This window comes from Emydura macquarii, unplaced genomic scaffold (assembly GCF_026122565.2).
Source record: "Emydura macquarii macquarii isolate MOO-44397 ecotype Brisbane River unplaced genomic scaffold, CSIRO-AGI_Emac_v2 contig_369, whole genome shotgun sequence".
In the NCBI taxonomy this organism is placed as follows: domain Eukaryota; kingdom Metazoa; phylum Chordata; order Testudines; family Chelidae; genus Emydura; species Emydura macquarii.
The window spans coordinates 5,256,607-5,273,366 of NW_027130506.1; the positions used below are offsets into that span (position 1 = coordinate 5,256,607).

Sequence of the window (16,760 nt, forward strand, 5' to 3'; positions counted from 1 at the left end):
CCCACTGCTCTAGACAATTTAAAAATTGTTCCAAGCACTATACCTATTATCTTTGCCAATATTTTTACTTTTACAGTCACATTTCCCTTTCTTTCAATGTACAATGTGACCATACTTTGATTAGCGACCATATCTGTTAAGCAACCCATTTTTGTTTATCCCTTAAGAGAAGCTTCATTGATTCTTTTTATAACTATTTGATTTTCGTTTAAGAAAATGGAAAATCACTAAAAAGAAAATTACTACTGAATGCTGACCTTTATTATGCACTCAAAGACACAAATCAACTAGGAGAGACAGATTTTTTTTCTTCTCTGTCAAATAAATATTTTAAGCTAGCAAACATCAGATCAGCATTAAGCACTGAGCCTGTAGGAAACACACACTGGTAAGAATTATTTACAACTATAGATGGTTAAACATTATTGCAGTGAAAACAGATAATATAAATATAATCAAAGGCTTAATTTTACATTACCTGATGCACAACAAAAATCTGTTCAATTGAAAATGTTAAGAAACTAACTGTCAAATGGATCAAAGATCACAATCAGCAATGCTTAAAAAAGAAACAAAACCAAACAAAATAAAAAACAAACAGCAATTTATCATTAAACTGCTGAGTGTTCTATGGAGTAAAAAGGAAAAATAAAGTAGTTAATGAAATTACTGCATATTTTACATTGTTAAAAATAGTAGTTGACAGCAGTATGAAAAACAAATGAAAAAAGACACCAACTCACAAAGCTAACTGGTCTGTTGTGAAATTATCAACTAAATTGCAGTATTTTGGAATCTTTATAAAGCTATAGTTAAAAACAGTAACCATTTATAAAAATGAAAGCAGCATGCATATCAAGGCTCCTCTGTAACTCTTTCATTAGCTAACAAATGCTTTAGTAAAACACAAACATTCTTTATGATGTATCTTTCTATGAGTTGTGTAAAATGGATTGGGCAAACAGTAGGGAGATAACTCCTGGGCCTGGTCTATAGTATTTTTACTGGTATAAAGGGGTGTGATTTTTTTTAAAAAACAGATACAACCCCTACTGTGGATGTAGTTATATTGGTATAGATGTACCTTACACTGGTATAGCTAAATCCCCTTATGTAGATGTAAAACTGCATCCACGTTAGGGAGTTGTTCCACTTTACGTATACTAGCATAGTTAAAGTATTACAACTTGCACATGTAGAAAAGCCCTTAATCTAATTCATGCTAAATTCACGCACTGGCTCCAACTGGGAGTTTGTGTGAGTGAAGGCAAGCAAGATTTTCTCTACAGCTATTTGTACCTGAGTGGGGTAGGTGAAAGTGAAATATGCTAATTTCAAAATTTTCTTCTCTGAAGAAAAAGCACATTTAAAAAATGGTCCTATAGCCACAAAGGGGGAGGTTTTTCAAAAGGCACAAAGGGGATTTAGGGACCCAGCTCCCAATGACTTTCAGGGGGAATTGAGTGCCTAATCCCCCTTTTCACCTTTAACCCCCTCCCCCCAAAATTATTTTTAAAATATGAATGAAGAACATCTCCCTTAACAGAGTTTACATGAATATTCAAGTCTCCTGACATGGCAATGTAATTAACAATGAACAGAGAGAATGATATTAGAAAAGTTCTGGACTGCTACATATTTGAACAAATACAGTTCCTGTTTTCTGTATAATCCTTTAAACACAAACACACACACACACACACACACACACACACACTCACTCAGTAAGGACATATTACATTATTTCTGTTTTCAAATTTTTGGTACAAAGTTTATTTTCAGAGTATCCATTCTTCTGACAGCTTCTTTTTATTTTTCCTTCTCCATGTTATTTTCAGGTGTTAAAGCAAAACAGGCCTCTGTTGAAACCAGTAATGGAAGTATTACAAATGTTTTCACAGCGGCATTCATTCATATCTTCACCTCAAAAAAGAAATCCAAAGACAAGCTTCATAATTGCCACAAAGGCTTAGTTTTGTAATACTGAGAAGCCCATGCATTCCCAATGTACGTGTAAGTTGTACAAGTGCATGCACAACTTTCAAAGTTTGTGCAGAGCATGATAAATAAGACACAAATATCAGTTATGTTTACTGTTTCTAAGAACTTTTACTCTGTAAAATGTTTGGTCACTCAAAGCTATAAGCTTAATCACATATCAAAGAACACAGGCAATAAAAGCCCATCTTACTAGAACATACAGTATTAAGCTGGACAAAATATAAGAGGACAAAATCTAGTGGTCACTGAAGCCCCAGTCAAAAAAGGTCTAAAACAGAAAGTTTCCATCATGTATCAGAATAAAAATGTACTGTATTAAAATTTGTTTGTTTTACAAGTAGTCTTTTAATCAATCTTCTATTTACAGTGCAGAACTTCTGCCAGCTGCAGTAGTTTAACTTTGGCACAACACTAAGTTCCAATCCTTTTGAGTATTCAATCCTGTGTGTGTCCAAAATTTTTCTTGGTTTCACGAAAGATTAGACCCATTCACAGTAAACCAGATATCTTGAACTTTTCAAGAAATTGCTTCCCCTTCACCACTTTGGGCAGCTACAAAGGAAAGACACTGTAAGCCACTGCATCATTCAAGAGAAACCCTTCATTCTAAAAATGCCACAATTGCTTCTTTTAACATGATTACATACACGAGACATAGATCACACAGCTTGCTACATCTTGTTCATCTCCTAAAACCTTGCTGGTCATTAGTGAATCACTTTCCTTGTACTTCAAATACCCTACAAAGCATTAACTTCATTGCATTTCACATGTGAAACAAGACACAAATATATCGCAATTACTGAAAACTGCAGAGCTCTATCATTTATGTAAACCAAATTGATTCCTGTTAACTCTCCTGTGCACATGAAGAGCGGAATCCAGTGCAATATTTTCTATACAATAAAGCCTTCAAAAGGGAGGACAACTAATTTTTAATATTGGTATTATACAAACTGCAAATATGCCCAGATCAGCCTACTCAACATATCTAGAAACATTTTCAGAAGCTGGGACTACGGAAGAAAGCTACTTTGAAGTCATAATGTAGAAGGAATACCTGTAGTTTGTCTTGTCCTGACACAGGTGATGGCTTTGCAACTTGTGCTTTCACATTATTTTAAGTAGATAATTTAGGGAAAGTATCATGGAATATTTTTGATCAGAAGAGGTGTATGAAACATTTTAGTCAATAGAAAGCAAATAATATCTCAACTTTAACATACTGTGATGTGATAAATAAAAGCCACCATGTCTATAGCACCTTTCATCTCAAAATTCTCTACAAATGGAAATTGAAATATAAATCACAATATTATATTCAGGGACCTTTTTATCCACCACTATAGTGCTGACACCTCTGAGGTGAAATGTGGAGGTAGTGTGGGGGAAAAAAGGCACAACATTAAACAACACTTTAGGACAGAAAATGAAGGCAAGTACTAAGTAACAAACTGCAGAGAGAATTTAGATAAACAAATGCAATGATCAAAGCTGAAACCTGGCCAGGACACAAGTTAATCCATACTCATGTGAAGAATGCCACAGAATTATTAATGACCATTCTGTCTTGGGAATGTTGCATAAGCCAAATTTTTCAAACTTTAGTACTCAAGCAGCTAAAAAACTGCCCTGAATTTTCAATGGGGCAAAGCAACCAGAGATCTCACTGAAGTCAATGAGAGGTACAGGAACTCAATACCTGGAAAACATCAGGTCATTACATTTAAGAATATAGGCCTTAGCCCTGCTTAGCCTTGGTTAATTATCCTTGGCTTAGCCTTGGATAATAATCTCACACCTCTGTAAAGTGATTTGAGATACTGGGATGAAAGACACTATATAAAGTGCAAAAAACCATTTTGTGTTTTCTTCCTGCTTTAACTGCCCTGCTCATTTTTGAGTAATTTTCTCCATAATACTAATCCAGTACAAAAGCTCCAGTAACCTTGTCCAAGTCCCTGCCATGCTATTTGCTAAGTCTGTTTATTCTGTGACACACAAGATATTTAAAACCTGACTAGATAGGGATAGGAAATGGAATCTTTTATAGATTTTTTTCATCTCTTATTTATGAGATTCTACCAGACACTTTGAACAATTTAATACATTTATTGATCACTAATATTCATGTCTCTTTATGAGTATCTAATGTTTTTAAGCTCTATTGCCAAGTAAAGCCAAATTAAATCCAGGACAGTCAATATTGTTTCACTGCATGCATGCCCTGTTTTCAAGCTTCCAGGTTATGGTTGGATATTAGCAAAACAGCAACTTGAAAACTTGCCTTCTCTCCTTAGGAGGTACTATGAATATATACAGGTATGCTACTGGCTCTGCTGGAGTCGGGTGATGGAAGCCACGCCTGTCAGAATTACAGAAGGAAACTCTAAGGATTCAACTATAGTAATCCATAGTGCAGAGGGTCAATACTCCCCGCACCCTAAGCTGAGGAGTGGCAGCACAGATACTACATAGCCTGAGACTGCAACTGTCCCAGCTACTGCTTTGCGCCCACTTCAGGAGGAGAATGGCTGGTGTATCCACATCTCTGGGCTTTTTGGCACGACAATGCTTTGTACCTCTTGTGTGGCTGCTCCAGAAATCCTGCCCCAACCCTGTACAGCAAAAAGAAATCTATTCAACTGCATCAGAGATCCACAGTGATCACAAAGGGGACAGGATTTTGCCCAAAATCAGTCAGCAATATGTGAAAGAGATTGCTCTGGGTGGCGTACTGCATTCGCATTATCCCCAGCAACCAAGATTATAGCTAAAAATGAAAACTTCATATGAATTCAAAAGCAATTTAAAATATTCTGGTGGGCAAGTTCACACACACTGAGTGGCCCAACTTTTATAATGTACGGGGGAAAAAAAGAATCACTCAACTTCAATCACAATGTAGAAAAAAGGAAGGAAAAGGAGTTAGCTCTCCTTCTTTGCCTTGAATGCTATGCAGAAGTTCATAATAATTAAATGTGCGGGAGGAGAGGGGTACAAAACCTAGCTTACCCCTTGCTGTTCTGACAGAACAAGAAATGGATCATAGTTTGCTTATGAAATTTTAGAGAAGTGGATATTTTCTGGGCAAGTGGAGAATCAAAATTCTCCAGACGTCTCCATTTTCCCCTCTTCTCAAGGGACCTGTGTCTGGATTGTTCTCATCTATGCGGCCATGGAGAGCTGGTTCTGACTCCCTCTACAGCCAGCCGACAGCACTTATGGGTCAGTAGCACATGATCACTTGAAAGATATCAAACACTCCCCTCTTCCTTAAGAACAAGCTGAGCTGGTTCCACAGTGCCCAAGAGATTCTCCCAGGAGGCAGCATACTGTGGTGCCACTGGACTATGATCCCACACAGTCACCACATCTTTTACTTCATGTCTATCTCCATTCTGGCATAGAAACTTCTTTATTCTCCCATCAGCTGAGATTCAAAGGCAGCAGGAACTACATAATCAGATCAGATATTCTTGACAGAAACATCAGAGCAAAAGGAAGGAGGAAATTTTAGTTCTGTATTTGTTCTCAGCCAACCACATCCACAGGTGCATTCTAAAACACTGGTTCTCAGTCGTTTTTTTGTTCAACTCCACCAGTTACCTAAAGCTAAGACTTGAATTGTGCCAGGTAATTCCCCCTCATCTCCCACTCAATAGTACATGCTTTAAAGCCAAACCAGAAAGCCTGGGCCACTTCCGATCCTGGCAGCCCAAGCTGTACAGAAAGGAAGAGAGCATACTAAAAGCTCTTCTACATTAGGAAATTTACCAAAAATAGTTATTCCTAAATGATTATTAGAAATAGTTAGTTCAGTACAAGTCTCCATGTGGACATTTATTCCAGAATAAGAGTGCCTTTCTCTGATTTATCCAAATCCAAGTGATGATTATTTCAGAATAGTTTATTTCAGTCAATTTCCAAGCAGAGACAAACCCTCAGATGGAGGCAGCCATCAGCAATGCATTGGAGACACTGTTGTAAAGTACACGTTCCTTCCTGCTTCTTGCCAGCCATTGCTATAATTACAGAAACAACGGACAATCCTGCAGTACCTTCCAACCCCAAGACAGTACTTTTTCATGTCAGCTGTGGTGAGATGATAGAAGTATCCATAAGAAGGAACCCCCTCCCCTCCACAGTACAAATGTATAAATGCTGTGAACAATAAAATAAACGGTACTTATTTCTGTTAATGGGGCCAGATGATGAGCAGTGCCAAGCGCACACAACTCCTAGTAACTTCACTGGTGACTCTAACAAACATCCAGTCCGCAATTTATCATCATGCTCAGTCTCGGGAGGCTCAGAACGCCCATTTGTCTTTCATAAGGGTTGTGGATGCTTAGCGCTTCTCATGATGAGGCCCCATAGTATTTGTTTTGTTTTATACCTTCCAGAATCAAAGAGGTAGTGGGGTCCAGATCCTCAGCTGGTGTAAGTCACTGTAACTTCACTGGAGTCAATGAAGCTGTCATTTGCACCAGCTGAGAAACTGTCCCAGTATATGTTAAAAGTAATCCTCAGAGTATCTGACTTGAAAGACTTTCATCCCAGGTGTATCAAAATAGATACTTAATTTATTTTTCCTTCATGTCTTTCTCATACCATAGGTGCTAATTGTTGTATATGTGGTGATAAAAGTTAAGTTCAATATTGGTCTAAAAACAATCTCTTAAAACAGAAGTTTATTTTGACATAAGGTTAAAAGAAAAAGCTAAACTCCAGGTCACCCCTAAATATTAAGCAAAGTCTAGACTTTGCTTATTAGAGGTACAGGGCCAAGGAGTTTCAGGGTTTATTTTAATATTGTTGGAAGCTTAAAAATATCATTTCTTCCCCTACTGGTTTTGTCCTTTCCCATTTGGTGAACACTGATTTTTGATCCTGTATTCCCAATGGAGCTTGAAATTATCATGACTTTAAAAAAAAAAAAAAATTAGCTTGTGCAATGGCCTCATCTATATCAGCATCAGCCTAACACGAATATTTGTTAATCACCGAGACACTTTTAGAAGTTGAAGCCCAAAAAGAATAAGCCAGATACTGATCTCTGTTAAACTAGTATATATCCAGAACTCCACTGGAAACAACAGTGTGCTTTCCCCAAAGTTTTAACTGATAATGGCCTTTCTCAGTACTCCAGTTCAGATTGGAGAGGTTATAGTTCATCCTCACAATGATAAAGCACCAACAAAAGATAAATCACGTTGCTGGACTTTTGGTGCTCTTTTCTGGTCCCTTAAGGCACCTACCTGATACTTCCAAAGTTGAATCCTGCAACGTATGCTCAAATGCATACTTCCTTAACATTTGTCTGTAATATTAAACAGACAAGGAGAATACACTCAATAACATGCACTAGAATATATTCCTCCAGTTTAGTCAGCACTTCAGACATATCCCCATCCACTTCTATAATCTCAGGTCTAGAGAGGGAGCACAAGTTAAACACAAATAATAAATGGCAAGGTTTTTTTTTTTTTTTCTCAGAAAGAGCTTAGTCTGCTCTTCTTTCTTGATTGATCTGGGTTTCAGCCATAATCAGAGATAGAGAGAGAGTGCGCTTTGTAAGAGTTATTGCTACTATGGTCTCCACAGCTTCAGATACTCATGGTAGGAGGGACAATGACTGATCTTTTGTCACTACCTCTCTCTGTGAGGAAGAAGAGAGCCCCAGGAGTTCTGAACTGGGTTACTGAAGGTGCAGAAACACTGGGATAGAGTAAAGTCAGGTTTACGGTGCCTTCTACAGGCTCCTGAAAACAGGGAGCCCACTGGGGGAAGGCACAAAGGGAGGAGGTGTGTGATAATAGGGCGGTTTTTGTAGGGTGCTTATGCATCAGAGATCTGAAATGTAGACAGCACTGGCCAGGCTGACCAGGAATGTATGGCTTCAGCATCTCCTATCCATGGTGGAATTCAAAGCTCCAGTAGAATTTTAAGTTGCTTCTCCTTCCAGCAGAAAATAAGTGAAGATGGCAGTAGAAACACACACTGCCTATCCTTACAGTGAATACTCCCTGGATGTGAGGCACCTTCCTGCGCTGTGTTTAGTGAATCTAGCCCATTGTTTTAAAGCTGGCTGGTCAAGCATTTGGTAATTCTTTTTTCTTGGGACCAAGTGGTTGATTTTTAGAGAAACTAATATTTAAGATTCAGAAGACATTCCCTATCAGATTAAGACACTTCTGGAGTTCAGTCCGGGTAGGTCAAACTTTGAGTTTAAAACCAAAGTACTTGACTGTGTGGTTTTATTGCCCTACATATTCATAGAAGTAATTATCACACTGATGGGCTGAATCCATTTGGATGAAGTCTGGTTAATCTTGCATGCAAATCATTCAGCTGGGCTGCCACTAGAAACGAAAAATGAGACACGTGTGTGTGTGTATGTATACAATTTGTTAAACCCAAATACTAAAAGGCAATAGCAGTCATGTTTTAATTTTCTATAGGAATTAGAACACTGGTCACTGTCACAGCTATTTTAAAAAGGTGACATGTTCTTCCTAGCATTCAGTGAATTTGGAGATGCTTTTAATCTCCGCACCTGTCTTTTCATGTCTTTGTTTCTAAACAAAGCAGCTGATTCTGAACAGTTTTTAAATAACTTTCCTAAAATGTCTCCATATTTACCTTTTTCAAAATACAGCATTTGATTTCAAGGACTTTTGTGTTACCATTTTTCAACATAAGAAGACATGTATAAGCAAAAAATGAATGCTGATATGGATCACATCAGGTCTACCTACTATGCATTTAAATTAAATGGATGTAGAATGGATTTCTAGACATGCTGATTAAGTTTAATGAACAGCATCTTATAGGCCTACATTTAAACTGACTCAGTTCGCTCATGATAACAAAGACATTTTCAGCACAAGTTCCGTAAACCTGAAACACTTTGAAAAATATGACAGACATTCATTTCACCTAGTTTCCTAAAACCAAGTAATCCTCACCCTTGTGGTTATTGATTCCTTTGTTACCCTTTTCCCCTTCTTTTCTGTTTTTGAATTCTTTCCTTTTAAAAAAACCCCAAAAAACACCTCAGGCTCTGAAGCCTTAGAGGTAAAAGTGAGGTTTGCAAAAAGACATATTAGGTTTTTTATTTTCCTCCTCCAAGAGCGGGTAATGAAAAATGCAGCTGTGTTTTTTTGGAATTAAACACGAGGCAATTAAATATTTATAAATAGTCACTTAAATGATGAGCTCTCAGCAGTGATGTGGAGGAGGAGGAGCAGAAACTGGGTTGGATTTACAGTCCCAAACCCTGGGCTAGCTCCGAGCATGTCCATCTCCGCTAACCAGGAAGCAAATATTTGGTAGCTGCAAAGGTAGCATCTTGTCCACTGTCCCAGATGGAGGGAAGATGCTAGGGAGGTGTTCATTAAAACAGAAGGCCATTAATAACTATTCAGCTCTTCACAATAATGTCAAATATAATTTTTTTTTGCCCAAAACCCCAAACTTACATGTCAGTCTGATTTCGAGAGTTTACGCTTAACATGTCGGGGGGGTTCCCAAGTGTCACTATCATCTGTTTCTTCCTCCTCTTCCTGATCATCCAGCATTTCTTCTTCATCCTCATTCTCCTCAAACAGCTCTATGCCTAATTCTGATCTTCTTTGCCTTTCTGCAAACCACTCTCTGACCTGCTCATAGCCCATGTGAGATTTGGCTACAAGTTCATCAAGGTCTTGCTCATTGAGGAATTTATGCTTCATATAATAATCCTTAAGGATTGCTGTTCCAGTTTTGAATTTGATGACTGATGACCCTCTGTCCCAGTTGTTTATCCTTTTGCTTCCCCGAGGCCGCCCACGAGGCCTTCCTCTCCCCCTCCCTTTCGGTCTTCCTCTCCCCCTCCTTCTGACAAAGCCTTGACCATTGATACAATTCCCACTGGCACCCTGGTAGTAATAGTACCATTTCAAACCACCATTTTTCCAGGCATAGCGAGTATCTCCAAACCAGCTAACAATGTCCGATCTCGGAAGTCCAGTTTCTTCTGCCAGCTTGTCGTATTCTTGTGGGGATGGCCACTGAGTATGGACAAATGAACTTTTAAGCATGTGTAACTGCTCTGGTGACTTTTTACCCACCTTGCTTGCAGAACCCCCTGACTTTAGCCCTACAGATCCCTCTCCCTGAGAGGTTTCTCCAGCCTCATCTTTTGAGCTACTTGCATTGCTCTCTTTTAACTCAGCTCCCTCTTCCTTTAAAGCATTTGATTTCTTTCGCTCTGTAAACCAGGAATTGATCTCTCTCCTGGTCAGTTTAGTTTGTGCTCTTAACCTATTCAGCTCTTCATCTGTCAGGACAGGGTTATTGAGGAAACTCTCTTGGAGGTTGTGCAGCTGTTCAGCGGTCTTTTCTTTGAATTTCTGTGGGGTGAAATCAGGAAAAGAATTCCACGATTGTTTATGCTGTGGAGTGGCTACTGTTGGGGATTCATTTGTTTCATCACTTGAATCAATAATAATGGTGGTGGAAGAATCATTGTTGAGATGAATGCCATGATTATTTTTTGAGTTTCTCTGGTTGTATCGTGTGTCACTAAACCACTTTTTGATTTCTCCTTTGGTTAGGCCTGTTATTTTCATGAGCCTAATAATCTCCGAATCATGAGGGAACTGATTTTTAAGGTAACTGACTTTTAATTCCGCCAGCTGTTCTTTTGTCTTCTTTGCACGGATGCCAAATGAATCCGGATTTACTAATGTGGTTTCGTGTTTGATAAGCTGAGGGGCTGGAATAGCAGCTACTTGCTTGGTTTCTGCAATAGGCTGGGCAGTATGGAGATGGCTTTTCTGTAACTGTGTTTGATTTGGGACTCCTGCTACTGTCAAAGCTATCGGGGCTGTTACTGGCAATGTGTTTGTGCCTGCAACTTGAGTGAGGACAAGACCTGGCTGACCAACTATTTGGCAAGTCTGCAAGATGGACGGCAAACCATTGCTAGCTGCTGAAATGTGTGCTGGAATAACTGTAATTGTCTGTGGTACAGTATGCACAGTGCCATTAAATTGCTTCCTCCTTGCTTCTTCTACTTCCTCTGGCGTCCAGCTCACGCCATGTTTCAGACGTTGGGCAGAAAACCATATTTTAATCTGTTCCTCGGTATATTTAGCTTGAGCAGAGAGAACTGTGATTTCTGACATGGTTGGATAGGGAAACTTGTTGTAGGTGTTGAGCAGAAGAGGGTTGTTATCCAAAGCAGTGTTGTAGGTTGGAATGCTGTTTACAGGTATTAAGACTTTTGGAATCAAGTTAGAGTTCTGGGGAGCTGGGACAGTAGTTATTACCTGGGCCACCCCAGGTTGAATCACTGGCGCTGCAGTTATCACTGTGCTAGTTGCATCTGCTGCACCACAAGCAGCTGGATTGTTTGTTTTGGACTCGGAAACTGCTGTTTGTGGGTTTTCTACTACTTCCTCACAGTCTGGCTCATTTTCAGTTTCCTTTTCTTCACCTGGAATGTCTTCAGCTACGTTGTGGAAAAGAGCAATTCGTTTAGTCTCTGTTTTGTTTTTCATCATTTTCATAATAGGAGTTTTGCTAATTGAGATCCCTGATAAGGGGATCTCTGAGGCGTTGGATTGCTCAGCATTCTCCTCTTTCACAAAACTCCCATCAAAAGTGAGATCATTCACCGTTTGCTCGAAGATGGTCTGATTATTACGTTTCACCATGGTTAATTTAAAATTTTCTTCTCCAGGGTGATACTTCAGATTGTGCTCTGAAAGAGCATCATACCTTTTGGTAAGAAAATTGCATTCCATGCAAACATAGGATGAATTTAATACTACATTGGGGTGTTCTGAATCCACATGAAAAGTAAACATATTCAGATCTGGCGTCTGAAATGTACAGTATTTACATTCATAGCCACCTTCAACTCTTTTATTTTGCTGATTGTCTGAATCCAAATATTCTTCAATGTCTTCATCACTTGATATACTCTCAGCTGTAGCATTCTCTGCTGGTGTAAGTAGAAGAGGTCCTTCATCCAAGTCAGATATCATTTCTAGGTCTGGATCCTGCTCACTTGCTAGGACCATGCATGGTGTAGTTGATTTTCGTTTACTTGCCATTTCTGTTGTTGTGAGGAAATAATATTGACTGAATGATAGTAGGTTCGAGCTCTTCTTGATTTTCAATAATGGCTTTTGGTACTTCAAGTCAGTTCTTGAAACTTCTCAACATTTATCCCATTAGCAGCTTTTTGTAGTGCAATCAGATAAAAAAATCTTTGTAGTTGAAGGATGAAATGTTGAGCCACAACTTCTTAAAGTCCACATCCACCACCTGCAGTAAAGAAAATAAATCATTATAGAAGTTTGAAATGAGTAATTTCTATTCTATTAGCCAGAAACATATTCTGTGACTAGAAGTAACTTAACACTATGTGCTTGATTCCACCACTCTTTCCCTCTTAAGTGAATCCACTGAAATCAGTAAGACTATTCAAGAAGTAAAGTACTACTCAGCAGAAGTAAGCATGACAAGATCAGGCTCTTTATGTTATACATTAGAAATCTTTCAAACTGTTATCAATGCAGATGAAGGACATCAAATATGGAATGGTATCAGAACGGTAACTTTCCAATTGATCCCTTTTCTTTTAATGCTGGGTGCGTTTCTGAGATCATCTGCGTTAAGCCACTTTTGCACCCTCTCAATACCAGGGTGCTCTGTTGAAATTATTGAAGTCTTGCCAGGATGCTTTATGGGCCATAGCACTGCCTGCTGTGGCCCCTCTCTTGACACAACCCTCTTGTCCCAATCTTGCCTGGCACACACCCCTATGCCAAGGCTTCTGAGGAGGGTTCTCAGAAGACAGCCTTTGGGTGATTTTCCACAGTGTATACTTTTAAAACCCGTTTTTATGGCACTCTGGCAGAGAGGGGGTGAGGATCTCACCCTCTGTCTCAGTTCCTGATATATCACTGAAATTCAGGATTTGAAAATTCTATTCCAAACTAGTGTAAATTAATTGCTACCCAGGCCGGTTAACTAAAGTGTGCTTGCATGCATCACTGTGCACTACTGAGGAAGGGAATTAAATATTTGTTATACATAGTATAGTCACCTGCTATTTTTCCCCTATTTTGAAAAAAAAAAAGAAGTATTTATCCTTAGCTTCAAACTTTTCTTCAGCACAAGGGAGAAACATGTGATTATACTTACCTGCACAAAGTACTGTACAACACACACAGTTTTTGAAAAAGTACAACAGTATTACACTGGTAGCAGCCTGTGGGCAACGAGTTCACCTAATCATCAGCATCCAGTTATACGCTGTGATTGCTAGTGAGAAGTATTGTCCCCTTGCGCTGGACAAACAACACATGAAATGATATAAAGGAAAAACCTGGCAAATACACAGTTTGATAAATCTTATCTTAAGTCTGTTGCCTGTGAACATAGAATGTATTGCTGTTTTTAGAAGAACCTCTTGCGCGTGAAATGTAAATCTGACCATAGCTGTGTCTTTTCAAGGAGTGAACAAAGTCTCTCTATTTAAAGTATGAAATTCACAGATGTTTAAAGTTCTTTTGTTTACTGATTAAGGCCCTGATTCAGGAAAGTACATAAGCACATGTGCTTAAGCACTTTCCAGAACAGAGGTCTAAATCAAATGCCTTGTTTTACTGAATCACACAGCTTCAGACCACGTGTACCTTCTTTAGAATATTTTTCTGTACACATACTTTTTTACACTGTTTTAAAAAAAGAGATTTACACTTGAGAAATTTCTACTAATGTAAACTTTATATAATTTCCCTCAAAAGAGATGCCAGTTTAACTTGTAGTGCATATTATATTCAGAGAAATTCTTTCATCGGAATGAGAACACTTTAAAAAATGCACTTGAGTGCATCAACCATTAGCTTATTTACTTGGACTGGAAAAAAGGAATGAAAAAAGGTAGGCTGGTAGATTAGAAAATAAATACAAAATAAAATGTAAACAGAACATTACAAAATCATATTTCAAAATAATTTTTTCCCTAAATTTAGAACCAAGAGATAAAATAGAAGAGACATTTTAAAACATACAGTTTACATTTGGAAAACAAGAGCTGGAGCAACCTTGCAAAGTACTTCAATTTATATTTATAAGCTTACGGGTGAGATTGTCAAAAACACTCTTCCACTCAAGTCAACAGTAAAACTCCTACTGACTTCAATGGGATCACTTAAGTTAACTGCATGATTCTGAAACTCCCACCCTACATTTCTAATTTGAGTTTACCCTAATTTGAGCTCCCATAATTTTAGAATGGCCCTTGCCTCACCTGTCAATCACAAAATATAGCTATTCTTTCACACAGGGCTGCTATAGCAAAGTACGAGTCTTAACAGCATACTGGGAGCCCAATTCTGAAGTGGTACACAGTGTAAATGAGTCAGAATTTGGCCCTAAGTCTCTTTTGGTTTGTATTGCTTACATTTAAACATACTATGCCATCCCTCTAGCCTGTTTACTAGTAAAGCACTGTGCTTCTTCAGGGTGAGAAGTTCTGTGAAAGACAGAAAGTTGTGCTCTTACACACCGGTGATTGCATTTTTTAAAAGGATAAAGGAATTTTAGAAAATCGTATTGATTTTGACACAATGCTGATAACAGCAGATGAAATTCACTAAAGGGCCAGCTTTTTAAACATATTTGGGTGCCTAGTTCCCGCTGATTTAAATGGAGATTAGGTGCCTAAATATCTTTAAAAATCACGCCCCAAATTCTCAGCAGAACAGAAGTTCTCTGTAGGTTGTAGCCCTATCTAGTTTTACTTTTATCCCTCCGCTTTTGATTTCCCAGCTGGCAGGAAAATGAAATCTGTTTGCTCTCTCTTCCTTTCTGTGCTCTGAGTGGTTGCGAAGTGAATTTCATATCTAACTCCCAGTCAGGGCTGGCAGGGAGCAAAAAGGTGCAATAAGGAGAACAGTAGAAAAAAGAGAAAGAGAAAACTGTTGAAAAGGCAGAACATAGGACAATAAGAACAATGCACAAAATAAATGAGTAAAAAGAACAATACAGTTCTTCATGGAAGAGTCCTCTAATGAATTTAATAGGGATGAAAGTATAAAATGTGGGTACTGTTTCTATGAATTAGCAACAATGACTTGAGAAGAATATGTTACTTGAAGACTTGAAGAATATGTTAACACAGAAGTGCTACAAAAAGAAGTAGACAGAGAGAGGAGAAGCATTGGGGACAGCATTGTTCTTGTTCAGAGTTAGAAGAGAGCAAGGTCTTTTTGTGTTCCTTTACCACAGTTGCATGACAATAGAAGGATTCTACTGATATTTAACTATTTATCTATAGAAATTACTCTAAAAAGCTAAGGGGGAGATTTTCCAATGTGATAAGGGATTGAGGAGCACAAGTCCCATTGCAAGTCAATAGGACTTGGGGCCCTAAATCCCTTAGGCACTTTTGAAAATCTCCCTCTAAAGAATTTAATAGAGAACAAGATACTTAATAGGGATTTGGTAACATCTTAAAATCTAATAGAAAATTGTATATTATATCAGATGGTTCCAAAAACCCAAAGAAAGTTTATACTTTTCTTAAATTTTATATATTTCTTCAAAAATCATATGAAAACATGTCCTAAATATTAATTTTTTGGCATTTCTTAAATTGAAGGTTTAAAAAGCTAAATATATTTCAGAACAACTTAGTTAAAGTTTTAAGCCCACATATTCAAAAGTGGCTTCTAATTTTTGGTGCCTAACATTAAACATCTACAGCTTGATTTTCAAGGGCACTGATCTCAAACTGCTTTTGGAGTTGTGCACACTCAATAATGCTGAAGATCAGGTTCTATACATGTAAAGTTTGGCACTCATATTTGATGCCACTTTTGAAAATCTGAGCCTCCTTACTCTAAATTCACAGAAAAGTTACAAAATTCAAGTGATGCTGCTGGGATAAATTTAGCCTAAAATGTCAGCTATGAGAAATGTTTCCATGGAAATTGTTTTAAAAATGCCAGTGGACATATTTTAAAAACAAATCAAGATTCTCCTGCAACGTTTCCAAACCAAATACAGTAGCATTAGTGCCCACAAGCTGAAAGAGAAAGTGTAAAAACTGAGGCACATTTTTTACTATTGTTTCAGAGAAAAGAAAAGAAAGACCACAGCATAAACAGTGAAAAGTAAATTAAAATGATTTATTTTTTGATTTATGGTACTGTTAGAAACAAAGGTAAGGACATTTTTAAAAACATATGACTTTAAATTCTAGTAAGTACTATTTTAGTTAGAGCTGATTAGGAAATATATTTTATTTCCAGAAAAATGTAAAATGAAAAAAATATTTTTCATTTTTGACAACACTGTTGCCAAGTTTTGTTGGAAAAAAAACCCATTTTTTGGTTTCTCAACAAAACTAAAAAAAAATAGGCAAAAATTTTCATTTAATCAAAAAGGCATTTTTCATTGTGAAAAATTTTCAACCAGATGTGCTTTAATCCCTTAAAATGTATTCATTACTAAATATTCCTTACTTCTGCAATTTTACCTTGAACTTTCAGGTTTGAGCCACAATCCTGGAAAGATTTACACGTGCTTAACTTTATGCACTATGAATAATCCCATTAACTTCAAAGTTAAAGCATATGAAAAAGTTTTACAGGATCAGGGCCTTCAACTTTAACTTTTGAATCTGAAGTGGAAAATGCTGAAAACATTGATGTTCAGAAAACTGAAAAATAAACTGTTCACATTATTAGTTA

At 37.7% G+C, this 16,760-nt stretch overlaps 1 protein-coding gene across 7 annotated transcripts in view; it reads right to left on the reverse strand.

The window, feature by feature from the left end:
- Positions 1-239: 239 nt before the first annotated feature.
- Positions 240-16,760, reverse strand: part of ZHX1 (zinc fingers and homeoboxes 1) — a 30,992-nt gene continuing 14,471 nt past the window's right edge. For 4 of the 7 annotated variants that reach the window (XM_067531044.1, XM_067531020.1, XM_067531035.1 and 1 more), the window contains 2 exons: positions 9,486-12,321; positions 240-2,553 (listed from right to left, as the gene is read on the reverse strand). In XM_067531044.1, coding sequence (XP_067387145.1) covers positions 9,489-12,107 — 2,619 coding nt within the window. In that variant the 5' untranslated portion in view covers positions 12,108-12,321 and the 3' untranslated portion in view covers positions 240-2,553; positions 9,486-9,488. Of the gene's footprint in view, positions 2,554-5,016; positions 9,386-9,485; positions 12,491-16,760 lie in introns of those variants that run through there. The other 3 variants (XR_010916784.1, XR_010916785.1, XM_067531053.1) reach the window with 3 other exon arrangements.